This window comes from Salarias fasciatus, chromosome 16, assembly GCF_902148845.1.
Source record: "Salarias fasciatus chromosome 16, fSalaFa1.1, whole genome shotgun sequence".
Taxonomy (NCBI): Eukaryota; Metazoa; Chordata; class Actinopteri; order Blenniiformes; family Blenniidae; genus Salarias; species Salarias fasciatus.
Genome location: NC_043760.1, coordinates 29768960 through 29796679, shown reverse-complemented (window position 1 = coordinate 29796679; position 27720 = coordinate 29768960). Strand labels below are relative to the sequence as shown.

General features: G+C 49.6%; 1 protein-coding gene and 1 long non-coding RNA gene across 2 annotated transcripts; one reads left to right on the top strand and one right to left on the bottom strand.

Annotated features, from left to right (window-relative positions):
• Nucleotides 1–207: 207 nt before the first annotated feature.
• Nucleotides 208–21032, bottom strand: mcf2lb (mcf.2 cell line derived transforming sequence-like b). The gene is made up of 33 exons (XM_030112648.1): nucleotides 20826–21032; nucleotides 14146–14229; nucleotides 12410–12524; nucleotides 10096–10186; nucleotides 8100–8219; nucleotides 7900–8016; nucleotides 7622–7771; nucleotides 7418–7542; nucleotides 7097–7211; nucleotides 6901–7020; nucleotides 6623–6814; nucleotides 6318–6509; nucleotides 6023–6182; nucleotides 5757–5818; nucleotides 5606–5673; nucleotides 5459–5525; nucleotides 5267–5382; nucleotides 5109–5178; nucleotides 4943–5035; nucleotides 4763–4855; nucleotides 4546–4671; nucleotides 3732–3953; nucleotides 3551–3643; nucleotides 3386–3464; nucleotides 3144–3216; nucleotides 2930–3036; nucleotides 2620–2712; nucleotides 2200–2259; nucleotides 1892–1960; nucleotides 1324–1433; nucleotides 1110–1219; nucleotides 930–1033; nucleotides 208–845 (listed from the first exon to the last, which is right to left on the bottom strand). Exons 1-33 carry the CDS (start codon nucleotides 20980–20982, stop codon nucleotides 766–768), a joined length of 3633 nt encoding a protein of 1210 aa, XP_029968508.1. The 5' UTR covers nucleotides 20983–21032; the 3' UTR covers nucleotides 208–765.
• Nucleotides 503–27150, top strand: LOC115403678 (uncharacterized). The gene is made up of 4 exons (XR_003933232.1): nucleotides 503–575; nucleotides 2513–2515; nucleotides 19906–19913; nucleotides 27140–27150. It is a non-coding gene; the product is annotated as an uncharacterized LOC115403678 (long non-coding RNA).
• Nucleotides 27151–27720: the final 570 nt, after the last annotated feature.

The following is a 27720-nucleotide window of genomic DNA, read 5'->3' as shown; positions in this document are numbered from 1 at the left end:
ACAGTTTCTAACAGGCAGGTGTTGATGGACAGTTTCTACATCCAGGACAGGACAGGGTAGCAGGGTACAGTGATCTGATCTTTCACACGGAGGGACAGTTTGGAGCTGGAGAGTCTACGAAACGCACACAGAGCTCGACCATGTGAAAGGACAAAGTCTCACACACAAAGTCAGGACAGGTTTTTAATGAGAGACGGGAGGAAGGTAAAGGAAGAAACAGCGGTGTTCAGATACTGTACGTTTGGTTTTTTACAAATAAATTAACAGGTGAGATGGAAGAAGCAGAAGACAGGGAGGCAACCCTTAAATAACATTCAATCAGGCCCAATCAGCCCAACTAATACTCCTCTTATGCATTATTCACAGTGACAGCTGGAATATCAACAGACCCCAGGTGTCAGTTAGTGCAGATGTGGCTGTCTGCTGCCCGCTTCAGATCAAAAATATTCTCCTTATTTCAATACAAACATAAACAGATGCATCAACTGAGATCAGTCCTGCTGCCCCGTTCATACATCTACTCCCTTAGATTCACGCCCATCCTCCGTTTGTGTAAAAAATAAACCGACATGACAGTGACTGGAGGAAGAGCTCCCCACTGAACGGTGGACTCAGCTGATCTGACCCTCCGTCAGCCCGTGGCTTCAGACAGACACGATGAAAAAATACCGCTTTCCGTGGAAAAGTTGGCAACGCAGCGTGTGTGACGTTAGCGTGTACACGAGGGCAGTGTGAGGGTGGAGGACGTGCCGAGGGGGGGGGGGTTCAGGGTTTGATGTCGGAGAAGCTTGTGTAGGTTTCACTGCAGCTGGACGACGTGCTGAGGTTCCCGGAGCCGCTGCCCTCTGCAGGAAACACAGCAGACCATCGCAGCGGTCAGAGACACTGAGAACTGAGAACTCATCACAGACCGACAGCGGCTTCGGTACCTGAGCTGCTGAGAGACTGGCAAGACTTGGATTTTCCGATGAGGGCGATGAGGTTCGCAGCAGGGACCCAGGCCTCCTTACAAGTATTCAAGTTTCGCACAAACCTAAACATGAAAGAGGTATTAGAGCAGTGCTCCGTAGTGGCTTTCAGTCTGTCCTCCTCCTCCTCCTCCTCCTCACCACTGTCCGTCCTCTCCCTCCTTCACCAGCTGGACCAGGTCTCCGCTCTTCACCGACAGATCCTCACCCACCTTCTCGTAGTCCTCCATCACGGTGTATTTCCCCGCACTCTGAAGGGAAGACGAGAGGCAGAAGAAGATGTAGGGGACAGACATTTCCATCCCGTCCTCCACATCAGTCCGCACAGCGTGGCTGCAGCGCTTCAACCTCTCACCGGCTTCTTGCCGTTCTCCTCCTCCGGGTCGGAGTTCAGAGGGTCCTCGGCGCTGGAATAGCCGTCGTGCTCCTCTGAGGCGTCCAGCGACAGCGAGGTCTTACTCCAGCCTGAAGACAAGACACACACACACTCTCACTCCACAGCCACAGCGGATTTCAGCCGGTGTCCCACATGTGAGCGATCTACTAGAGAGAGAGAGAGAGGGAGAGGGAGAGACCTCCACCAAAACAAGCGGTGCTCTACAGCAGTGAGGACCAGCATGCAGTGTGGACCACGTCTCCCTGTGAGTGAGATTCCAGACATTCAAGGTGGTGAACGAGTGAGAAGAACCGAGGGGTTTGTCTCTAAAGGCTGCAGCTGCAGTGAGGCGGCGGGGCCGACACACAGCCGGATACCTCTCCACTTTGTCTGTAAGAGACTAGAGGTGCTGAACCACCTGGTCCTGCTCAGGAGGAGCGGAGGAGGACCTGCATCTGGAGGACAGGAGGCAACGGACACACAGCTATCACCACCGATCAACACCCAGCAGCCAACGGCGCGGGGGGAGGAGGGTGGACACACTGACCGCCTTTGAAGCCGAACGGCGTGGGGTCGCTCTGCCGCTTGGTCTTGTGGTCCGGGCTGGTGGGAGATCCTGAGAGTCAGAGAAGAGAATCCATCAGCAACGTGGTTCAAGGAGGATAACGAATAAAGCAACACAGAGTCAGCTAAAGCGGCAGAAAGAGAAAAGCAGGGGATCGAAAACTCATACAAAGCACAGAAAACTATTTCTAACAGGAAGAGTGTCTATCAGCTCCGGGTTCTGAGCCGAGGGGGATTTCATCATTTCACAGATGCCAGAAGACAGATGTGTTCTCTACAGCTGTGCAGTACCTGACGACGGGAGGATTATCATGGGTAATGTCAGACTTTTGTCGTCAGTTGTTGGGGGCTCTGCGGAGGGAAGCACGTCCTTAAAATACTGATTTTCTCCACTCATTTTGTGTCTGTTAGTCACAAACAAGCTTGATGTGTACATCAAGCTTTTACTTCTGCTTTCATTTTTCATTTAATAAGAACTTTTTGTCCTTGAAAATTCTTGTTGATTTATTTTCTTATTTGCTGATACCTTTATAATCCTGCTGGACTGGAAGGAAAACGACATTTGCCTTCTTTTGCTGCGTGTTGGACTGAACTGAGTGTGAAGAGAGTTAAGACCTGCGCTTTGTTTTGACTGGAATGTTAAATGAAGTTAAAATGCACCTCTGGAGTTTTGTGACATGGTCATGAGGACAGACAGAAGGCGGCGGTTACCTTTCTGAGCCTTGAGGTTACTGAAGCCCTGCAGCGTGAAACGCTTTTTCGCCACAGCGGCTCTGTCTGAGGTCGGGCTCGTCGCGGCCTCGTCTGAGAACCCGGAGGAGCCAGAAGATCCAGCAGCAGAAACAAAGAGGGAAAAGGACTGTTAGTAAAGCAAGCAGAGGGATGCTGACGGAGCAATGCCGAGAAGGAACAGCACGCTCTGTTATTCACTGAAAGCAGGCAGTTTCAGAGGAAGGTGAAGTTTATTGAGAGCATATCTGGTGAAAGATAAGCGTCTGTCTCACCAGATCTCTGTTCTCACCTTTTCCTGTGGGCTTCGGTGAAGAGGAGGAGTTGACATCCGGGCTGCAGGGCTCAGCTTTCTTCTCCTCTCCTCTTTTGAAGCTCCTCTGACCGTTTTTAAATGGACTGACGGACGGCAAAACGCGAAAAACATTAAAAACAAACCCACAAGTCAACAAACAGCAGCACGGAATGGATTCTAAAACATGCATTTAGAGGATTTCCTGAATTACCTGAGATTCACTGTTCCTGCAGGCACAGGTGGGAACTGGAAAACCTGGTCTGGCGCCCTCTGCTGGCTGGCTTCTGGAAATGCAGAAAAGGAGAAATCAAGTAGTAAACAATGTTTTAGCATTTCATTAAAGAATGAGCTCTGTAGCCTGTTAAATGATTAGTTAAATCGGCTCTCTCGCGCCCCCCAGAGGAGGCCCACCACACTGTTTCTACAGAACTAAGAGGAGTGCTGTTTGAGCACCTCTGCAGGCCTCCAGCTGTGTGGTCAGGACCTTCCTGATCTCATTCACCCACGTGGTTTTCACTTCAGCTGTCGGAGCCTGAAATACAAGATTAAATTAATGAAAAGAACTCAGTTTAACCCTTAAACTACCGACTACCGGCAGGTCGAGGCTGACTCACTCACCTGAACTATATAGACCTCTTCTCTGGAGTTGCTCCAGATTTCGAACTTCTTGTTGTCTCCCTTTGCGTTCTCAGTGATGCCCACGGCGCTCATCTACTCGGAAAACATTCAAGACATTTTCAGATCATCAAACACACAAAGGGAAAAGGATAAGAGGGACAAGAGGAGGGTTTCAGCTCACGCTCAGGGACTGCTTGAAGCTGTAGGACGGAGCTTTCTCGTAGCCTTCGCCGTTCTCCTCCCTCCGCTTGCAGAACAGCAGAGCTTTCTCGTGGAGGAAGAGGTGTCTCTGCATGGGCTTGAAACGGGCCAGGTCCTTGACCTTGGCATGGCCTTTCTTGTGCTCCGTCCACACGCTGAAGGAGCCCTGCATCAGCAGCTTGCCCAGTTCGCTCATATTTCCCTGGAAGAAAAGAGTTGAAGGGAAAAACACTGAAACAAACCTGATCTGACACACTGACTATGAAGCACAGTGTGATCCGGAGGTGTTTATTTGATCCTATTTCTAGACGTCTGCTGCTTTGTTTTGTGCTGGTATCATCTGGACTGAACGCGTTCTCAGCAGCCTCACTTTCACAGTTTTTGTGTCACTTGCTGCTTCGGCTGTTTTCCAGCTGTGATAAATAAAACATGACAGTAAAAGCTGAAATGCCTCTTTAGTCTTTCTATCTTAAATTTCATGGAGCATCTCTCCACTAACCCAGGAGGAGAACAACAGCGATTCTCTGAAACACAACGAAGAGCTTTAATCAAACACTGAATTTAAGAGAAAAAGCTGCTGTGTCAGAAAGGAAGCGGTAGTATCGGATGTTTTTAGGAGGAATGAAGTGATCGCAAGGTGAATATTCTTAATGGATGCATTTATCTGAAAGCTGCAGCTATGAACACCTCTATATTTGCACACTGTCCTGATATTTAAAAAACCAATAAGCTCAGTGACGTGTTGAAGCAGACACTCAGAGGTTAAAGAGCCAGCGGCCTCCTCATCCTCTCACCTCGTATCCTGTGATGGCGATCAGGTGCATGGAGTCATTGACGGCTTTCAGGATGCCCAGGATGGAGGTGAGCGCCTCCTGCAGGTCGTCGGCTCCCTCGCAGCCTTTACTGTACTTCAGCATTTCCTGAAGCGAAGCAGAAGAGTGAGAGACGAGGCGTTCGGAGGAGAAACCAGCAGGACGTTTGGTTTGGAGACGGCGGCGGCGGCGCCGGCACCTTCAGCAGCAGCTGGTACTTGGTGATCCTCTGAACCGGCTTCAGCAGGTACGAATCCAAGCCCAGTTTATGCTCCAGCTTCTTCTGACACTCCTGATGCAGAGAGAGAGAGAGGACAGGGATTAGAGCTCCAGTGAGAAAACCTGAGCTGAAGGTTTGTTTTTCGGAGGGTGAGTTCACCTGGAAGAAGGCGCAGTCCGAGCACTGCCTCCACAAACTCTCCGAGCGAGGCTTGTTGTGACAGTACTTCTCATAGATCTGCAGGTCGGTCATCTGATGCGGGGCAGTGAGAGAGATCAACACACACACACACACACACACACACTGGGCTGACCGTCTCACTCACCCTCTCCAAAAAGCAGCGGCCGACCAGCTCAGGGACGTCGGTGTACTGCTCCAACTCCCTCAGAAAGGTTCTAGAAACAAGCAGATGTGTGATTTGAGAAGAGTGACAGATCAACAGGCGCAGGAGTCCTGAGCGACAGGCAGGTGGCGCTCAGTCACCTCTTGTGGAAGTGATAGATTTCCGGCATGTTTCCAAACAGAATCTCCTTTTTGTTCTGCAGAGGAGCGGGGATGAGGTGACACATGGACGGATTGTCCATCTCCGAGGCATATCCCTGCAAACGCAGAGACAAACGGTGAAACCCGGGACCGGAGCCGACCGGAGGCCGTCTGCGGAGCGAACCCAGCCACCTGCAGCACACACAGCAGCTCCTCCACGTAGGCCCGCTCCGTCTCCAGCAGCTCGTTCATCACGTGCCTGCAGACGGGACACAGCGGATCAGCTCAGGCAGAGACGGACTGTCCGTCCGCTGTGAGACAGACGAGAGAGTCCCTCACCGCCGCAGCACCGCCAGGTTCTCCTCCTCCTCCGACAGGGAGGCGTGCCGGCTGCTGCCGTCGCCGCTCTGCGGAGAGAAGACCACCTCAGATCACCGGGAGAACGTGAAGCGGCGAAACGCTCGCTGCCGGTCAGCTTCAGGACGCTCACCTTCTCACAGCCGCTTCCAGAGTCCGTCTGCGAGACGCTTCTCTCCAGCTGAGCTCTGTGTGCTGCGAAAGACAGGACGAGATGGAAACAGCAGCGAGACAAAGAAAAACTAGTATACCTGCTGAAGAAAGGAGGATAAAAAGGGTCGCATGTGCAAAAAGTTAATGAACCCAGACTGTGGTACTATGGAGGTTAAATCTTATTTTAAAACCGTGTTAAGGTACATTTCAGCGTGTGTGTGTGTGTGTGAGTGTGTGTGTGCTGACCAGGCGAGCTGAGCGGGGACTTGATGAAGGCCTCGGGTCTCGGGGCGACCGGCTGCACAGGCCTGGTCTGTTTGGCTGCGAGCTTCTTCAGGCTGACTCTCCTCTTGTCGAACATCTCCTGCATGGACGTCTGCTTCCGGAAGACCTTCTCCACTTGGTCCTGACACACAGGAGGCCGTCAGAACCAGGCCGTCAGAACCAGGCCGGCGGTACCAGCGGCGGTAATCCCCTCCATGGTCAGTCCCATCGCACGGGCAGGAATCAACTCGCTGACTCGGCACTCGCCCCGTCTTACCCTGAACTGCTGGTTCAGCACGGCCTCGTACTCGCTCCAGATGTCGCCCAGCTCCGTCAGCTGGTTCTGGGCGGTGCTGTCCAGGTACCGCTCCAGCTCCTGCAGGGCCACCTCGGCCCCCTCGTGAGACTGGCACTTGTCCACCGGCTGAGAGGCCAGCAGGTAAATTCCCTCATCCACCCATTTGGACGCCTGTAGGGAAGAAGACGGTGACAGTTAGATGCTAGGGTGTAGAGTGTGTGTGTGTGTGTGTGTGTGTGTGTGTGTGTGTGTGTGTGTGTGTGTGTGTGTGTGTGTGTCCTCACCCTCTCCAGGCGCTGGTGCAGCTCCCTGGCTTTCAGCAGGTGGTCCTTCTGGGCCGTCAGGCTGCCGCTGACGCTCTGGCTGACCGCTCTGAGCTCGCTGCATTTGGGCTGGATGGAGTCCTCGGCGTAGTGAGACTTCTGGATCAGGTCTTCGCCCTCGCGGGACAGAGCCGAGGCCCGGTCCAGAACGTCCTGAGGAACCAGAGGGAGCACAGTCCGACAGCAGGCCTGGGACCGGCGCGTGACCGAGCCTGGGTTCAGCTGGAACTCCAACTTACACACACTCTCTCCTCGTAGGCGGTGATTTCACAGAAGATGTGTTCGGCGTGAGCCGGGCTGATCCCCACCTCAGAGAAGGAGGCCAGTTTCTCCGACACCTGGTCCAGCAGAGCCCTCACCTGCGGCAGAAAGCGCACGGTCGGCGGAGGCGATTCGAGGAGCCGGGTCGGCGTGGGGCCGGAGGACGCCACTCACCTCGCGGTAGCTGTGCTCGAAGTGGCGCAGCTGGAGACACTGCTCCAGTTTGGTCTGATGCCTCACCCAGAACTCGTCGAAGGCCCGCTCCGTCTCGTCCAGCTGAGACAGCAATCTGACGGCACGGGAGGGAAAAGGAAGGAGACGGAGAGAGACGGAGTCGGACACGGGAGGAGGAGCGAAGCAGAGCGAGGCTGAGCCAGCAGGACGGGCAGAAGTTTTAAATCTAACCCTTCCACCTGCGCGGCAGTAATGATCCACGCTATCCAGACGAAGAGACGTCTACTGACTCAGTGCTGCAGCAGCAGCAGCCGTTCTCACCTCTGCACCGTGGCCAGATTCTCCATCTCGTCCTGGTTCATGTTGTGGTCGGGGTCTCTCACCACCGGCTCGTTGATGCTCTCCAGCAGCCTGCTGCCCTGACCCAGAGCCACCAGGATGTCCTCCTGCGGACCAAGACAGGGGACACGTCCAAACTCAGGACCACCACACTGCTCACCCAGGCCGAGGAGTCCGGCCGCTTACCTTCATTTTCTTCTTCTTGCTGGTGTGTGTGCTGAGCAGCAGCGTCGTGGCCTGAATCTCATTGGGGAGTTCGGTTTCTGCCAGCTCGGCGCCGAAGGACTGCAGGGTCTGAGCGGTTCTCTTCACCATCAGAGCGAAGCCCTCGATGGCCTGGAGAGGTTTCAGAAAGCACAACACGGACATCTTCTTCAACATTTCGGAACAAATCATGAAGAAATTGCAGATGTTGTGTCTGCTTGTCTCTCAGTGCTCTGCCGAGGGCCTGGCGTTGAGCGTACCGTCCGATGTGAGATCCACTTCTCGTGGCAGTACTCCTGCGTGCCGCCGAGCTCCTGGGTCAGCTGCGAGCGGTCGATGTAGGAGTGCAGCTCGGTGACGGAGCTCAGCATGATCACCTGCAACACAAACGTCAGGCGGCTTCATGAGGAAAGCCCTCTCTGGGTTAAGCCTTCAGGAAATGGTTTCCACCGTTCCGCACCGGAACCTTCATCTTGAACTCATCCTTGTTGAACTTGAAGAGGATGTCGGAGAGCGTGCGCTGCAGGAGGGCGGTGGGCCTCAGGACCAGGACCAGCTGGAGGTTCCCGGGGAAGGAGCCCTGAAACGACACGACGGCCGTCACTTATGTAACGGAGCGGCCGGGGATTCGCTCCGTCTTCACATCAATTATGCATCTGAGTTCTGCTCTGCAGCAGCCTCCTCCGAGGATCCTGCCGGAGCCAGAGGAGGAGGGGAGTGTGTGGGATGCAGGGACATCCATCTTCCAGCAATTCTCCGTCCTTCAACCTTTTCTGCAGATCCCTTCTTCATCCGGGCAGACCGGGAAACAATGGCACACTGATGAAGACGTCACACGGCGCTGTGACAGCCGGCGGTGGACGTCTACGACGGAGACACGTCTTCCACGCCACTGTCAACGCAGCTTTAATCAGCTAATGACCTAAAAGGATGACTGACCCCCCCCCCCCAGGAGAGCCGAGGAACGCTGCTGTCAGCAGAAACGCCAGCGAACTCACTGAACAGGATCCTCCTGGGAGAGACGCAGTTAACCGAATTAATAAATCAACTGAGCGTCTGCCTTTGATAAGCAGCTGGAGGAGGAAGATAACTGGTGTGTTATCGCACAACAAAGAAATTCAATGCTTTTATGATTAATGGGAAAACTGTGCTGCAAAGCAAGGTTAGACTCACAGAGATGTTTTTTTTTTCATTGTTAACAAAACCAACTAACAGGTCTAAATCAGAAAGCCATCCTGTTTAATCGATTCAAACCATTTTAAAGTAAATCCCACGTGCAGTTAAGCTTCCTCATCATAGACCCAGAAGATCATTCACTTGATTTCATGCAAGGCTATGTGTTATGCTTTGGATCTGCAAAATAGTACAAATAACTACATAAAAAAACAACAACAAAACAAAAAGCAGCCAGTTTTTTTTATCATTTAGGAAGAAACTCCATCTTTTTGACTGAAGCTTTTGTTCTTCTCTAGGAAAAACTGAGCTGAAGGGACAGAAGATTATTGTTCTTGTGGTTCTCTCATCGGCTTTGTTGACGATGAACCAGCAGGATATCTCCTGCCGTGGCCTTTAGGTGCATAATGTAGCTGTAACCATTCAGCCGTTGTGTCTGGATCTGAGGTCGCTGGCGGTCGCGGTCCAGTCGACCACTGGACAGTCAGTGAAGAGTCCAGACTCCGCTCCAGACAGAACCGAGCAGTGTTCATCAGCGGCTCCACTGAATCGCTCTAATCTGAACCTTATTGCCGGGATGACTGAAGGTCCCCCATTACTGGCCCGTCAGTCTCTAAAACTCCCCCCGTGGGGATTAATAAAGCGTGATTTAATTTAAAATGACTGAGCACGCGTCTCTGGAGAGTGTGGGTGCCGACATTCATCCCTATGATGATTTACTGTCTCACTGGCTTCAGAGCTAATTGCAGACACGTGTTCAATCTGAAACTGTGCAACTTTATGCAAAGCCTCTGCAGAACGCTGTCCTCCACACTCAGGAGCGATGCAGCCCAGTGCAGGGAAGAAAAGCAAAATGCAAAAAGGCAGAGGGTCTGCACAGGAGCTGCAGAGCCTCGAGAGCTCCACTATGAAGCAAACTCCATTGTTTGAGCCCCAAAAGGAATAAGCAGTGGGATTAGAGTGTGACCCCCCCCCCCCCCCCCCCCCCCCCCCCCCCTCCTCCTCCTCCTCCTCACGGTGGAGCCCTGCCAGTGTTTCATCTCCTCCCCACAGACAGCCTGAAACACTGATAAACAGACAGGATGAATCACTGACAAAGGAACGAGGCCGAAACCAGCGCAAAAAACAAAAACTACGATTCCTCCTGACTTATTCCTCCGATTCCTCAGTTTGAGTGGCGTGACTGGCGTCCTGCTGGCGTTGGGACTGGATCAGGTGGAGAACAGAGGTAGCAGCTGGCAGCATCTCGCAACAGTGAAACATGAACAGAGACACAAACTCACTGCGATCCGGAGCAGGGTCCCCTTGACGGCCGCCCATCGGTCCTGCCGCCGATCGATGACCAGGATGAAACCGACGTCTGTCGACGACAAGCTGCAAGACACAGCGGGGCAGCGTGGTTAACTCACACCCAGAGTGACGGTTCAAAGGTCAGGAGACCAAAGTGGGAATGAAGCATGGCTGCAGCGTCTGGCTGAGTGCTGCCGTCATCATCATCTGGCCATCATCCTCGTCTTCATCCATGCACCCCCCCCCCTCCTTTTGGGCATAAACCATCCTCTGAAAAGGTAAACACAAACACTGGAGCACTGCCTTTACCTTCTGTGTGGAAATACTGCAGTAATCCTCAAGTGTCTGTCTCCATGTGAGCCATTCTGGAAGAGCTGCCAGCGCAGACAGACAGGTGGACGCTAACAGAGCCGTCCTCGTTAACCGGGAAAGCAACAGTGAAAACTCAGCAGGTGAAGTGAGTCCCGGCGTGGAGGAGAAGCCTCTGAAAGCTTCAGACTGTCACAGAACCCAGCCTCTCCTCCTCCTGCACTGCATCTGCACAGCCTCCAATCAGACCTGGAGGCAGCTGGGACACCAGCCAATCACATCCGGGCTGCCATCAACGGACAGCTGCAGCAGCCAATCAGGACGTCCGTGTGGAGCCACACGGGGAACACGGCCTGTTACTGTTACTGTATTAGAAAACACTGGGTGTTTATACATGTCTGTCACCTTCCAGCCCCTCGCTCACTGCAGTATTTAAAGAGCCCCTCCTCATCGCTTCATTTAGGCTTCTTCCTTTACGCTTTGTCCATCATTAAAGATGTAGAGACGCACTCAGCCACCGGGGCGTTCAAATGGTTTTACATGTCACATGAGGAGGAGGAGGAGGAAGAGGAGGCAAGAGCTTTTCTGCCTCAAAGACATTCACAATAGCTGAGATGAGAGGCTGGTTTATGTAGAACATACAGAGCTCACGCTCTTAAAAACCCCCGAGACGAGGAGGATGAAGCGCTCTGACCTCAACTGTCTCATGCAAATGATGACAGACAGCAGGTTACTTCCTAATCTTTGGAGAAATACAAAAATTTACAGTAATTAAATTCACAAGAAGTCTATAAATTATGCAATGTTTTATGTGTAATGGAACCAGTTTGCAAATAGACACTCGTCCCATGATGCTGCAGCTGCACAGGCATCAGTGTCCTGATCAGAACTGGATTCTCAGGAGGTGTGTGTGTGTGTGTGTGTGTGTGTGTGTGTGTGTGTGTGTGTGTGTGTGTGTGTGTGTGTGTGTGTGTGTGTGTTGAGCTGTAAAAAAGATTTTCCTGGCAGCACCGCAGCGATGAGAGAAACTCGCTGCTTGAGTGCACGTGGAGACGGCAGCCACATTAATATACATTTGCTCCCCTGCTCTGTGCAGAACAGATTTCAGAAACCAGGGTCTTGATGTAGAAGCAATTCTGGACGAAACAGGAAATGGTTAAATTCCTATGAGAGCAAATGTCAGCTGGATCTGTCAGAGCTGGATCTGTAATGCACTGATGGGCAGAGAGAGGTCAAACAGAGAGAGGTTATGAGACAATGGTCTGGATCAAAACACACATTTAGCCCATTTACAGCGAGTCTGCGGATGATAAAAACCACAGAATTAAATCAGAAACCTCAGAAATGCTGCTCCGCTTCTTTCCAAAGAGGCGCTACGATCGATCCAAACTATACAACTCTTTAGAAGAGCAAGTAAAAAACCTAAACATGTTGGACAGGCTTGGTGGAGTCAGATCCAAAAGCCCAGGAACGCAAACAGAAGCACGTCTGAATCCAGGTGTTGTGATTACAGGCTGTGTATGAACACACACCAACACTGCGCTCACAGCTCTGCTGTCTGGATGCATTATTCAGACCACCGCAGCCAGAATCACGGCACTTTCTATTTTTAAACGGCTTCCAGCCAGATGAAGGAAGGACGTCACAGACGAACGCAGGAGATAAGTCAACAAACCAACGCACTAAGCTGTGACTAATACGACAAAAAAAACACATCAAAATGAAAGTAAAGCTGTGAGAAAATGCTTCTTTGAGAGTTTCAGTCGATGACCATGTTTATTTTCATCATAACTCTAATTTCACTGCTCAGTCCAGATCTCATCTAATAAAACTGATAAAGCACCACGGTATATTTAACACAGCTGCTCCATGTTTTACTCTAAATGTGGGAAACAGTAGAATCTTCTGCGCTCCAATAATCTGATAAAGAGTCTCTACTGCCACCTCCTGTCGGCTTCACATCAGTGGTGTTGTTGGCGGTCCGGTGTGTGAGGTTACCTGGGCACGCTTGTCAGGTAGGTCAGCACGTTGTGGAACTCTCTGTCGGTGATCTCTCCGAACGCAGGGAATTCTGGGAACACGATGATGGGGCTGCCGTTGTCTCCTCTCCCCCCTGAGCAGAAGGAACAAACCAAAACTCTTTACACTCTGATCACTTCTGTCCACAGAAACGGGTCTCAACCTGCGGTTTGGGACCCCGCCAGGGGTCACCACAGATCACAAGGGAGGCCCAAAACAGCTGAGCTGATAAAACTGAGTCTGGAGGCGGGCTCCAGGGAAAAGAATGAGATTTTAATTAAAGTCATAACACCGCCGGGACTTTACGACATGTTAACTGGAGACTTTGACATTTTCAGAAAGCTGCCACGCCGTCAGTCTGACTCTGAAAGGAAAACCACCTGAATAATAAAAGATCAAACATGAAGAATGAGAAGACCGCCAGGAGGTACTGAGATTAAACTTAAACCCTGAAATAGCGAAGGATGTTGGAAAAAATTATTCCGCAGGGTTTCTTTTCCTTTACTAAAACAAAAACATGATTGGGAAAAAAATGAATAAAAAAATTCCATCTGCCGCCTCACTGATATTTGACGCTGAATTGTGCAGAATGTGCCTTTAAATTCTGATAAATCGTGATTGGTCCACAGAAACATATCACTTGTTTTCTTTTACAACATAGCAAAGCAAATGAACCAAACCGAACATAATTCTACCAGTGCTGTGTTAGCATTTAGGTTAAAACGTGTGTTCATTGGTGTTTTAAAGCTAGGTCTCCAATTATAATATAAAAAGATGAATCAGTTCATCAAGATTTTAATGCATTCTTTACTTTAAAATGAGGAAAAAATAATTATACAACAATTTAAGGAAGAATATGAGATAAAAGCACGCTGCTGCGTTTGAACACAATGATTTATGTTGACACCGGGAATCTCTCCACACACACACACACACACACACACACACACACACACACACACACACACACACACACACACAGCTGCTCGGTCAGCGCGTGTGACTGGAATATCAATCTGTCGGTCTTTTCTTCTCTCGTCTCCATGGCAACAGCAAGTGCTCGGTCATGGTTTCAACGTCTGTTTGGATCTCTGTCGGCAAAATGGGAGCCGGCAAGGTCACCGCTGGCACTCAGGAGAGGAGGGGGCATCGTCTCATTTAGAGGTAGGCACGTTTTTGTAAAGGTAAAGAAGAAAAGAAGACGGGCAACAAAGCAGGAGGTATTGTTAGTAAAACTGAAAGAGGAGAAATTGACAGGATGACATTTGAAGAGCAGAAACTGGCCAAAAAATGCAAATGAGAGGTAAAGACAGATAAAATGAAAAGAGCAACAACAATAGATAATCATGTGTCATCATTCAATTAAAGAGACACTGTAACATAAATATAAATTAATTACTCTGTTGTCCACTGGGTGGCAGTGTTGAGTCACTTTAATCTGTCCTTTGGTGTGTTGAGATTGTTTCCTCCAGACATCCAAATTCCAGCGGTGAATTATTGCAAATGTGCTTTTTCACGCAATCAGGGCTTTACACCACTTTCAGTGACTCAGTGCACCATCTAGTGGTGAAAACCTGAACTACAAGACCAAATGGGCTCAGCAAGTCGACTTTCAGGCAACGCTGGGACTGTCGCCGTCTCATTCTGCTCAAAATGTGGGGTAATATTCACTACAGTTAAAACAAAAACACTGCACAGCAGGTGAAAAGCGTCACCTGAAAGGAAGGCGAACTGCTTCTTGAGGTCGGGCGCGATGTCGGCCGCACGGAGAGGACTGCTGTCCAGCTGCATGATCTCATCTGGAGAAAGAAAACAGAGAAACATGTATTAACTCTGAAACCTGAAAGGCGCACAGCGAAGCAAGACTTAAATCAACATCATTTTTATCACAACCAAAGGCCAAAGGCGGCTTTATTGTCCCCTCAGGGAAACTGGTTTGTGCGCATCGTAAAGAAGAGATATTAAAACTAAACATTAAAAGCAGAGATAAATAACTGTCTCTGTAATTGCTCACATATGCCAACTAATGCATAGAATGCACGGTCATAAAACATTTACTGGAGCAATTTTAAAAGCTGAAACACAGATCTGATGTGTTCATCGTTCAGCTGCAGTCAGTCTATAAATCACATCACTGCTCCTTTCACAACAGCGTTAGCAGTAACAGTATAGGGTGGCGCAGCAGAGCACAAACAGAGGTTATTCACATCCGTTTGTATTTCTTATCTCAGATCTTCTCAGTGACTGAATAAGAAAACAGGGACGCGTCTTATTTTCTCTACTAGAGTTAAAAATCAAGAAGCTGTTTTCAGTATTGGACTTCTATAAGCACGTCAAATCAAACATTTCATCAGAGTTTAGGTTTTTACCCGCATCTACCAGTCAGTCAGCTTTAAATACAAATACAAGGTTTTTTATGAAGCTTGACAATCTTCAACAGTGAAATAAATCCTCATTTTTAACAGTAAAGCAGTTTTTTGGCAAATGAAATGTAACCAAAGCAAAATAGATCAATTCAAAAAGAACTTTAATGAATCGATTTTCTAACTGAAACAACCAAAAAAAACCCTCACATTATGTAAGGCAAAAAAAAAAAAGGGTTTTCTACATGAGACCAGTTAAATAATAGAAGAAACAGAAAGCTGAGTCAGCATTGCTCCATTACTGCTCACATCCGCAAAGACGACGTCGAAAATGTCTGCATATTTCATATGCACATTTTTATACCGCACTTCATGGCAGAAAAAGGTAAAAAAAATAAATAAATAAAGAAAAAAAGTTCAGGTCTATATATAAGCTTTTGGACTCAACGATGTGTGTTGAACTGCAAAATTCACACAGCTGGCAGCCTGTCCAACATCCAGGAACCACATCATAACTTCATTTGAAATTCAGTCGATGCATAAAACGAACGGGTGGATTTCAACATTAATCGTCTGTTGATGTGATTTCCTACGTTGATCTCTCTGTTGAAGTAAACACTATAAAGCAATATTGACAACATGGTCCGTTCCTGTCTGCTGATCATCACCAGGTTCAAACCCGGGCCTACCGTCCTGATCGCTGCTCACTGATCCAGTCAATCCGTCAACGGAACGTCTGTTCTTCCACATCTTCGTCCTGTTCCTTAAAATATCCCTTTCTTCTGTAACTCTGAGCTCTCTGGTGTACGCAAACACACACACACACACAGTCCTGTGGGTGTGACGTCTCAGTTTGGCATTTTCATCTTCCACCTTTAAACCTTTTCCTTCTCAGACCAGCTGAGGCCAAATAATGAAAAAGATCAGTCAAAGGGTTCGAGCCTTGTTAGATGGAGTTAAAGGAAAACTGCGCTGAAACCCAATAATCACCGGACACTGCAGATCTGTTTTATGTCGCATCACGTCGGTTTGGACGTCTTAACCCTTCACTGGACGCCGCACGGCGGGGAAGTGTCCAGCGCTCCGCCTCAGGGTGAGAAGACCACCGGTCTGAGGCCAGGCGGGGTTTGCATGTTCTCCATGTGCACGTTTGGGTTTCCTCTCCAAGTTCCTACCTGCTCTGAACTGTCTATATGTGTGAATGTGAGTGTTTCTCTCCGTATCTGATGACCTGCATTCACACACACACACACACACACACACACACATACACACACACACGCCATGATATAAACATATACATTCGACCAGCAGCAGACGTTCCCGTAGCTTTTCCTCTGTAAATATCTCACGGAGGGCATCAGTAACAGCAGATGACACACGCCGGGCTTCGCTCCCTGTGCTTACTGAAGCAGGTGGTTTTAAATCTCGCCCGACAGCAGGAGACCTCCGAGGTTCACACACAGATTACACTAATCTACCAGGAAGACACACACACTCATGCAAACAAGTCCACTATTTCGTAAATTGCAGTCATGATTAAAGCGGCGACCGCAGCCTTGAAATTCACCTTACTGACGTGTTACTGAGTCAGTCGGATCAGTCGGTGTCTTCTTCCTCCTCATCTGCGGCGTCTTTAATTTGTGAAAGTTTTACTGTGATGCTGATCCGGAGGCCTGCTCTGCCGGAGGCCAACGGACACACAAAGCTGTACCTGTCCCGCTCGCCGGCGCTCACACGCTGCTCATGTACTCAGGTTCACACAGGAACCCCCCCCACCGCCGGTTTCCACTTTCTGACCTGGCCCCACTTAGCCAGCCAGACACACCTAGCCCCCAGAAACTCCCACACGTATCAGATCAAACCCTCCCCGTCCGGCAGCAGCAGCACTTTGTTTCTGCAAGACAGGCTATTCTGTTCCTGAAACCCCCTCCTGAGCGCCTGCTTTGAACTGCAGCTTCATTTCAGCCACTTTTATCTAATAACTAACATCCACAGGCCTTCACTGTATAATATGAAAATATAACTCTTCTTTTATTGGTGAGTTTAACCCACACGTTCAGGACATATTTACACATGCTGTAATTTCACGATATGAAAGGCGCCACTGGCCATCCGATCAGGAGAGGACGATCCTGTATCAGACAAAAGGACAGACGTCGAAACCACTCCAGAGTCTTTTCTCCGTCTTTCGCTGTATCCTGTGTCAGCTGCGGGTTTCTGTGGTGTCACGATCATTCAGCTCACATCATGCAGCCCAACAACAACAACGAAACAGTAAACATCCTGACAGCAGCGCGCATGAAGCGCACGGTCGATATCAGCTCAAATCACCGGTAATATAGACGACGATGTTTAAAAGAATCAAACCAAACAAGAAAACACTGACACACGCTGCATCCTCACATGTAAACATGCCCTCACACATACACACACACACACACACACACCGCCGGCTGGTTGAAGCGCTAATGTTCTTTAAAAGGCTTAAGAAGGAGCTTAGTGTCCACTCACGCTCACGTTTGTGGGGGCAAGTCAAACGTTAGTGGGTCAGAGTCACACACCTGGACCGCCTGGTACTACTGACACACATCAAACCCCCGACAGCAGAGGGCCGAGGCCCCGATCACCGGGAACCAAAACAAACAGATCAATACAGTCCGGCATGTTTGAGCTGCACTGCTCTGAACAGAAGAGGAAGGAGTATTGGTCAATAATATGAAAGTGATCAGACTAAACGGAACTTTAAAATCTAAAAACTCAACAGTTGTCTCGCTTCTCGTCACTCTTCAACAGTCAGAAAGGAGAGAAAAGAGAAGCACTGGAAAAGAGCAAACTTCATTTCATGATAAGTGACGCCTACCGCTCAGCCAGTGACAGTGACGGGAGAATCTGAAATACTTCTCCACCTCCTCCAGAGAGATCCGGACGTGAGCTGCGCTCTCCCCACCTGCCTGTAACGCTCCCTGCCTCTCCTCCGTCCTCCGGTCCACCTCCACCTCACCCCCACCTCCAGTCTGACCCCCCGACCGGTCCGGCTCCCCTCCGTCTGCGGGTTTCACCCTGAGCTCCGAGTCCGGTTCCAAGCAGAACCCCGAGTCTGCGTCGACCTTCACCAAGAAGCTTGAACCTGCCATCTCCTGTCCTCCCATCCTCCGGTCCCCCTCAGGAACATCTGCTCAACACAGCTGTGCCAAAAGGCATGAAAGGAGCAGCTCCCTTTCTCCTGGCGGCTCCGCCCTCCCTCCGCCGGGCTGCAGGTGCCCCACAGCCTCCGGACGGCCGTCACTCAGTCACTGAGAGCACTTCCTCCTCGGACCTCAGGTTACGGCGCTCTCATACAAAAGCTACAGTGTAGTGCTGGGCCCCACCCTCGCTCCTCTCTCCACCACCTCCATCCCTCCCCTCCGAGAGCAGGCTCACCACAGCCGCCACCTCAAACTCAGCGTCCTCAGCCTGCCCACGTGTGCTTGGTGACCTCCTCAACGGTCCGGGCCGAGACTCCTCATTATCAGTCAAGAAGAGGGAAAAGACAGGCGGGACCAGCTGGGTCACTTCGCTGGCCGCTGAAGTTCCCGGAGCACTTCTACCTAGACCAACAAAACCCCGGGATCCTGCCCGCCTTATCTCAGGAGATGTGGACTGAAAGTACAAAGCCTCCATTCTGCCCAGCCCATTCAAACACGCTCCGCATCCCCATTTAACCGTCGGCTGACTATAACCATTCACTGCCTCTGTTCTTGTTTACTCCACTCAAAAGAGCCCATTCTTACAAACTTACTGAAAGACTTAATTCTAATGAGCGCTCTCACAGACCGACGCTGTTTCTGGACAGAAAGTGGCCATTTAGACTCCTTTTCAACGGCTTGAGCATAAGATACATTTCAGCAGAGAAGCTCCCGATACACTGCGTTGTATCGTCTGAGGACTGCTGCTGCTGAAGTTGGGGTGGGTGTGTGTGTGTGTGTGTGTGTGTGTGTGTGTGTGTGCACAGCAGCTTACACCTGCACGAGGGTGTGTGTGTGCTGCAGGAGTTTATGCTGCATAACGGTCAATGTGTGTTTGCTCTGCAGCCGCAGGCATGCACGAGGTTATCAGTGTCGTAAACCTGCGGAGATAAACACCGAAGCAATTAGCGTGGAGAACGGCGCAACGCAATGCCGCACGAGTGGCCAAACAAAAGACACTTCAGCAGTTCAAAGTCTGGGATTTAGAGAGACCGGCTCAGTGTTTTCACAAAAAAATCACTGGAGACTGAGAGAAAGAAGAGGACAAGTCAAAACTCCAACTGCTGGAGAGGAAAGATCACTGACAGAGATCAGTTCTGCTTCATACGTCTCTCAGCTCAAAGAGGAGACGCCAACACGTTCTGTTTACGTTTTCTTAACTGTAATCCTTGAACACAGTGGTTTATTCTGATCTGATCCCCGCAAATAAGCAGAAGGTTTCAGTTTGGAGAAGCGTTTACTAGTCGACCCAATGAAGACAATAAAGATTCACTGTCAAGAAAGATCAATGGAAACTCATGAAAATGAATTAGAGACTTTCAGATTCAAAGCAAAGTCATATTGTATGTTTAATACAAACTCATTTTCATTTCACGTCTCGGCAAGTCTATAAAAATAACGATAAATACAGACGGACCGAACCTCAAACTTTATCAAGGCTCAAAAAACAAACACTATCCATAACCTTCTTCATATTATCACAACGAAAACAAGGAATTAGAAAAATACAATCATCAAATGACTGCATGAGAAAAAGCCCAGGAATGAAGTTTTTCTGAAAGTGAAATGCATTTTCTGTCACTGCTGTGAAGCCAGACTTGATCCTATGAACAGTAGGATCACAGTTTGCTAGAAGATCCTGAGTGAAGCTTCAAAACATCGTTATTTCTGCCCGCAGTTTCAAGACTTCTTCCGTTATTTCAAACAATGATCCATCGACAGATTGAATTCCGAGCAGCTCACAGATGCAGACCAAAAGTATTGTGAAGTATCATTCTGACTTGTCCTGATATTGAAAGTGAGGCGGTGTCAGTCTCCAGAGCCAGACCGCTGCCGGGTCTGCGCTCCTCCTCAGGGTTAATGACTTTAGCAGAGCTGGCAGGAGAGAAAAATGTTCCTCTGAAAACCCACTGCCTCAGGTACAAATAACATGCACATATGTGTCCATGTGAATGTTCTGTGCATGCATGGTGCGGGCACACACACACACACACACACCCACACCCACACACACACACACACACACACACACACACACAGTGCCAGGTAAACCAAAAGCTCCGTACATTCAGTGACATCCTGAACAAATAACTACAGTGCGACCTTGGTGAGAGATGAGGATGAAATTTACACAGCGTCAGCAAGATATTAGAGAAAAAAAAAGAGTAAAAAAAGCACAAAGGCACACGAAGACACAAGGGACACACCAAAATAACATCCATATGTCCTCCGACTCACGTGTCTGAAGCGGGACCATTGGCATCCCACTATCCCACTGAGAAGCCTTCTTCTTGGTTTTTCTCACCATCCTGTCCTCGGTGTGTGTTTAGCAGCTCTTTTCACACTACTGGCATAAACCAAGGTCTAAAAGTGTCTGAAAATACAGAAAGTGAAGCCTCAGCAGCTTCACTCAGCAGCCCCCGGTCCTCTGCAGCAGCTCGTCTGCTGCGAAGATGCTGCTCGCTGCAATTCCTGCACCAGCTGAACAATCTCTGACTGCTACTGGAAAATGTCAGTGCAGCTGCAGAGATCTGCGAGTCAGAAACCCAAGAGTCTGTTTAGGCTGCGCTGTCACGCACGCACTCACACGCACAAAATGTTCAACACACAAAAGGCACAGAAACAGGCCAGCGGGGAGCGAAGCCCGCAGGAAACACTGCAGAACTCTGACCGCAGCACGATGCACAAATACGCACACACGCATGTCTTTGTGCACGTGCACATGAAGCTTTCCACTGCTGTGAAGTTGCAAAATGCAGCATGCACAGCTGAGCAGGAACAGAGCGGAGCTGGCCCTGGTCTTACCGTCCCAGTCTCTCCAGGAGCTTTTCCCGCTGGCAGGGCTGAAAGGGAACGGAGAGCCCAGTCCAGAGATGTCCAGGTTCTGGATGAGGTGGCTGAGCCGGTTCATGATCCGGCAGGACGCCTCGCCGCCCTCGCGCAGAAACTCATGCAGAGACATGAGAGCTGGCCGCTGGTCTCACACCCCCCAGAAACCCGTGTCACCCCTCGCTGCACTCTCAGAGCTCTACTGCACTCCACAGCATCGCTCACTCCAGAATGCAGGCCCGGGAAGGGAAGGAGTCTTCTCTGCAGTAATCTTCCAGGTCACCCGGGGATCACGGCGACACGCTCTCACTTGCATCCCGCGGAGAGACTGCTGCTCTGGCCACATAGGAGGCGGGCGAGCATACTGTCCTCTGCAGAGCGGCGCTGGGGACCCGGGGGAACGGCTCGGCGCAGAGAAACAGCTGAATCACTGTCTGCACGGCCGCTGAAACAAGCACTGCTCACACCGGAGGTGAGAACCGGCTCATACGCACACACTCACACAAACACACACGCTGTCGCCACTGCAACAATCAACAGAGTGGCATAGGTTTCCAGGGAGGGATGAGGAGGGGAGGAGGGTGGGGTGCAGCAGGAGCGGAGGGCAGCCGGTAGAGCACAAATCCCCTTCTGCTGCTCGGGCTAATTATATTCCTCCACCGCTGAACTAATCGGCCTTTTCTTTACTTCCCTCCACCTTCCACGCATTAAATTCCAGGAGACAATCCAAAACATTAAACTCTGACCCTCAATTTAACGTCCACCTGAGACGGACGAGCAAACAGTCGAAGACGACGAGGCCCCTTCTTGGAAAGCTTTCAAGTTTATGTGTGTGTTTTGTGTGTGTGTGAGTGTGTGTGTGGAGCTGCACTGTGCAGTTAAGGCTGCCGAGTTAAGGGCAGTTTGCATTTTGTAGGCTCAGAATAGAGATGAGGAGCTGCTCTCTCTCACATACTGATGAGGGAACTGCAGGGATGAGACGCTCAACCTGGGCTTCCTATTCAGGGACATTATCCACGGCCCCCCCTCCATCGCTCCCTGCCTCCACTCTTCCCTCATCAGTCAGGTCTGATCCCTGCTTCGTGGCACCTGATCTACAGTCCCTCATCACACCACCTCGAAGTGGGGCTGCTGTAACGTCAGGGGCTCAGGAACCAGCAGGAGTCATCAGCTGTCGAGGACACGATTTATAGATTCGATGCAGACTGAAGGAAACTCTGAACACATGCACCAGCACACAAGAAATCCCCTAATACCAAGCAATTTTAAAGGACCACAGTTTCATTATGGAAGAACTCCTGTCTCTGTGAAGTTTGCATGTTGGCCCTGTGACGGTGGAGGTTTTCAAAAGGAGCGTTCGAGAATAACTACTGACTCCAAACGACAGACAGCTAGTGTGAAACTGAGTGTAACCCGTGTTTTTACCTTTTCACCCACATTTATCCTGGAGCTTAATTATGACAGAGCACGAAAGAACACGTTGCTGAATCTTAATCACTTATCGTTATAGGGAACTATATGATCTCTGATGAGATTCATGGAAAATCAAGAATGGAACTGGAAGAAAATCAAAGATTAGAAATGAAAACTCCTCAGCTCTGCAAAGGCATTTAGGTCAAAGAGGCACTTTATGAGGTTCTATAATTTTAAAATGGGGCTCTGTTAAAAGTCAGTAAGAAGGATTCAATAGTGAAAGGTGGACTTGGTTCACTTTAAAAACCTTTTCGGAGGTAATGTTTTTACTATTCCAACAACCTCCACACATATTCCAATACACTGCTGGTCCAGACAGGCCGAGGGGAAGACGCAGACACCTTCACCTCCAGAAAATCATCAATGTGTTCTCTAGTACTGTGTATAACTGCTTCTTCTGAGAAACATAAGAAGAAACAAATGAATACCAATCAGAGTAAACCATAATCAAGTTTCACGACATAAGAAGTGGAAACTGTGTCGACTTGGACGTGATTCCCTCCATCTTCCTGTCCATCGCTGCCAAGCTTCAAACTAAAGCGAGCGGCTGAATCCATCTGGCCGTACACCTGCTTCGCCTTCAGGGATGAACCGCACGGCTCGCTCACGGTGAGCCAACCTTTGACCCCTGGCTTACAGAGCAACCTGACACTCTCACAGTGTTAACAAAAAGAGCCTGACAAGTCTGATTTATGAGTTGAGCCTCACATTCAAGCAGTACAAGCGAGGAGCGTTTGATCAGGTGAGATCAGAGAGGAGCGGCGTGGAGCCGAGGCAGCTGGGCCGCTTTCAGAAACTCCCGTAAATCTCAGCTGCTTCCCGACTCAGCAGAACACACCCGAGAGCTGAGGAGACAGAATATCACCTCAAACTGACGAATAAAGCCAGGCCCAGCTCCAGACTGAGCAGCTGCAAACCGCTGGAAGAACACACACCTGCGAACCACTGGACCGGATGTGTCCCTTTAAACCAACTGGAAGTGGGTCAAAGTGGGTAAAAAGTGGGTCAAAGTGGGTCGAAGTTAGAGGAGCGAGGGCAGATCAGAGCTTCAGCCAACAACCGGATTCATTTACTGAGCTGTTGTCTTATTATTATACAAATCTTTTATAAGGCTTTTATATAGCGAGACGATTCCTGCGGTCATAAATCTCTCCACCACAGCAGCAGGAGAATCACAAAAGAAACTCACAAAGCTTAAAAGGAAAATAAAATCAAACCTGATTATAAAAAAAACACAACAATCAATCTGCTATTTCATGACGGAGGGAAAATCTTCCAAATATCAAATGGTTTCTAAAAATTAAGGAGCAGACATGAAGATGAATGGCAGACAGATTTCTGCCGACTGGCTTCCACCAGCCATCCATTTGATCAGGAGAAAAAAAAGTGATTTCTTTCTGTGTGTACGGTTAGGTGAGAGAAAGTAATTCGGATGTTGCACATCGAGGTACTATCTTCAGTGTGTGCAGGAGAGCTCTGCCCACTCACTACTGGCAGGAGCGATGGGTGAACTGGGTTTCTACAACTATCGCCAAAAAAAGCCGTGCCGGTGGGGCGGTGAGTGAATCTGCCAGGCTCTCGATGTTTTGCAGATACGCTGAACGTGTTCGTGTTAACCAGCCTGCAGTGAGCTTCAACGTTTGATTGATGGAAAAGGGAAAACGCTGTGGACGAGGGAGAGAATAGATTTTATCAGATTAGACGATGCCGAGTTGACTTAGTTCCCCTGACTCCGTCTCCTCCTCACACTGCGGTCCTCTCTGCTGTCTCCTGCGATCAGCGTTAGGCTCTCCTCTCTGAGCCGATTACTGCGCTCATCCTCCTGCCGCAGCACATTCCCGCTCGCCGGCGCTGGATTTCTGCACATTTTAGAGCGCATCTACTTTTCCATCACACTCTGGATGCATCCCAGAATTCATCAGATTTCTTCATTTTCACTCCTCTCACTTGGACACATCCACCCCTCCTGCTCAGACCCACCCACTCACTCCTGCCATGCTTCTCCCATCCCTGCTGCTGAGAGGGATAAAGAGACCACGCTCTCTCAACATTTAGAGCTAAAGCCTCTCTACTTTTGAAGATGAAGACGAAGATGATGATTAAATGGCTGTAGAATATTCTGTAAAATGAGGCGAGACGACTGTGAGAGCAGAATTCACGCCTGTGGAAGTGTGCAGCGAGCGCATGTAGCGTCCACGTCTGAGAGGGAGGCTGCATGCTGGCAGAGGGCGGATTACGGCAGAGCTCTATAAATGGATCAAAAGAGAAGAAAGGCAAACAGCAGAAATTGCATTAGTGGCATTAGCTTGACAAGGGAGGCAAATCCGTCCATTTATCAGAGGCTACAAATCAAGAAGCCACAGGAGCAACATCAGGACAACAAACAGACACACAATGAGGAGACCAAAGCTGTGCAGCGTAGCGTCTGCACGACAAACTGACTCCACGACTTCCATTTTTCCCTCAAGCACCTTTCATTTTCTATTTTCAAATGAAAAAAAAAAAAAGGGCCAGAAGCTCAAACAGTGGAGCTCTGCACCCAACAACAGAGCTGGAGGAAAGCATGTACACTATGAACGTGTGAATATCTGAAGCGACAGATCCATGTTGTCACTTCAGGAGAAACGGAGGTGAGCGAGTCAAATGTAGGTCAAATTGTCCCCCATTACTTCCCTCAACATTTCCTAGTCAAACATATTCCAAACAGTGTAAGTGATTAGGGTGGAGTCCCGGCGGAAAATAGGTCAAAAAGCCATCGCAGCACCAAGCATCCTGTTGTGCTCTGCTGCTTCTGACATACAGACGACACAGCGGACTTCACATCAACATCCACACAGCCAAACCACATGCAAATGACTGATCAGGCCGCCTGCTGCCACACTCCGTCCCTGCTCTTCCTTCACTACACCATGCAGGACATTTCAGTTGTACAGGATCAGTGATGTGAGTCCAAATTCTCCACAATAAGCCAAGACTGATGGTGTGACCGTAACAAAGCCTGCTGGTCCAAAATCTGCTCAGCTTATCGTAGAAGCATCATAAACAGCTTCCCAATAATCCTAGAATGCTTTTCTTTGTGTATCATTCACAATTTTTCTTCAGTCCTGTGCTGCAACCAGCACACAGATCAGACCACCTGCATTCTGAAATGATAATGTTTAAGGCCAGCAGACAACAATCCATCGACCGGAGACCACAGCCGACATGGATCCTGCAGCCGTCACCCACCTATGCTCCGGGTGACCGTCCTCAGCCTCTCCAGCAGCTCCCCCACGGCCATCTCCTCCGTCTTCATCCACAGGATCATCCTCCAGAGGGACAGTGGCAGGCCCGCTGTCCAGCCCAGAGACACTCTGGCAGGAAGAAGAGACAGCTTGCCTGCTTGTTGCGAACCGAAGCCTCAGAGAGAGGAGGATGGGGAGGAGGTCGGCAGAGGAGGGGAACGTTGCAGTGACGAGCCCGGCCGAGCAGAGCTGAAGACGCAGATCCAGGCAGCGCAGAATCAGCCCAGCATGTAACTGCCGTCAATTCTCCTATTCTGGAGAAAACAGATTTAAAAAAAAAAAAAAAGAAAGAGAGAGATGGAAGCAGCTGGGCAGTGGTCGGATGTTGGTGAAAAATGCTCCAGAGGATGGAGGGGATGGAGGGGACGCTGCAGTGACAGCTGAGGGAGAGATGCTGAAGCTGCCTCAGCTACAGTGACGAGACCGCCGCTCGGGGAGAAGAAACGCAAAGCGAGCAGGACGGGGAGGAGGGGGTGGCGCAGACGGCAGCCTCACACACCTCACACACACATGCTTCAGCATCACCACACATGATGGTGCAAACCTGTGCAGACCTGACAAGAGATGGGGGGAGGGGAAGTGAAGGTCAGCAGCCTGTTTTGCACAAACAGCTGATCCAACAGTGACATCCAGTGGAAAGAAAGGCATAACAGCTGTGTCATGAAACACACACACTCACATACACACGCTCTCTGCCGGTCCTGCATCACTGGTTATGCTGCATTGCCACCATGTGACCAAATGAGGTTATGACAAAAATCAGCTGGATGCAGCAAAACGTGGTGAAGTCTGACTGTACTTCAGTCCACCAGAGTCATGATTATGTTGGTAACCTGAACACACACAGGTTCTGGCATTTTGTTATCCAAGTTCAAACATTTAGTTCAACCCAGGATTATCAGACAGATGAGAGCTCCAATGCTGCAGCATCACATCAAATAAAGAACTATCGAGAGTCTCGTTGCTGAATAAAGAAGAGAAGAATTTCTATGAGGCTCCATCATTGCTGCTGCCAGTTGAGCAACTGGGTACCAAATCATGGCAAAACTAAATTTAAGATACAAGCTTTAGTTAGAAAAAGAAGAAAGAATTAGAGAATTTACATGTAGCTCTGCAGTTTGCATGTTCCCCCTGAGGGAACGTGGGTTTCCCCTCTCAGTTCAAAGACATGCAGCCTCTCTGTGTTCGCCTGTTGATCCGTCAAACATGGACTCTGCCTTCACACACTGTTATCTTCTCTGGGATGAGCTCTGGTGCCCCATGACCCTGAACTGGATGAAGTGACGGATGTATGATCTTCTTCATGACGACAATCATCTATATTGCACTCATCATACAAATCAAAATAAGAAAAGAAAACCTAATCAGTGACATGAAAAGTGTGAGGTGATTCACTCTCAGTAAAGCGCTGTTTACATGCAGCTTGGAACACAATGCCCATGATGTGGATGGTCAGTCAGGACACCGGCCACTTCATTAGGTACACCTCACTAGTGAAGGTTAGACCCCCAGAACGGCCTCAAGTCTTTGTAGCACTGAACTGTCAGGGTGCTGGAAACACTCCTCGGATATTTTGGTCCATATTGGCCTGAGAGCATCACAAAGCTTCCATTACATCCATGATGAATGTCTTCTTCTATCATTTTCCAACAGTCCTGGATTAAGATACTGTAGAGGCCATTGGAGGACAGTGAACTCTGACCTCTGTTATGAACTGGATGTGTTGATCAGAGATGTTTTCTCTTGTTTAAACACTCTCCAGCGTGTTGAACACTCAGACACCTGGATTGATCAACCTCATTTAAATCACCTTATTCTCCATTAGTCTCAGTTTTCATCCCGATGGTGTCTCAACCACTCTACCACTTACTGCCATCTGAGGAGAACTCGAACAGGAGTACCTAAAATGCGGCCGGAAAGTCGTTTTTCTTCCACTTGCTTGCGTCCGATCCAGAAGGTGTTTTGGTCGCCATGTTTCCACCTGCACAGGTGTGCTCCTCAATCCTGACTGGAAGCAGTGAGCAGACTGGCTGCAGCAGGCCGAAAGACCTCCCGGTGTCTCCAGACACGAACACTTCACTGAAAGACCAATGTGAGCGCGAAAAGTTTGGTCA

Coding starts and splice junctions, on each gene's coding strand:
- mcf2lb (XM_030112648.1), bottom strand. CDS start 20,982: ATGTCTCTGCATGAGTTTCTGCGCGAGGGCGGCGAGGCGTCCTGCCGG. Junction 7,543..7,621: donor GCAAGAAGAAGAAAATGAAG/GTAAGCGGCCGG, acceptor CTTGGTCCGCAG/GAGGACATCCTGGTGGCTCT. Junction 3,644..3,731: donor GCTTCAAGCAGTCCCTGAGC/GTGAGCTGAAAC, acceptor TTTTCCGAGTAG/ATGAGCGCCGTGGGCATCAC.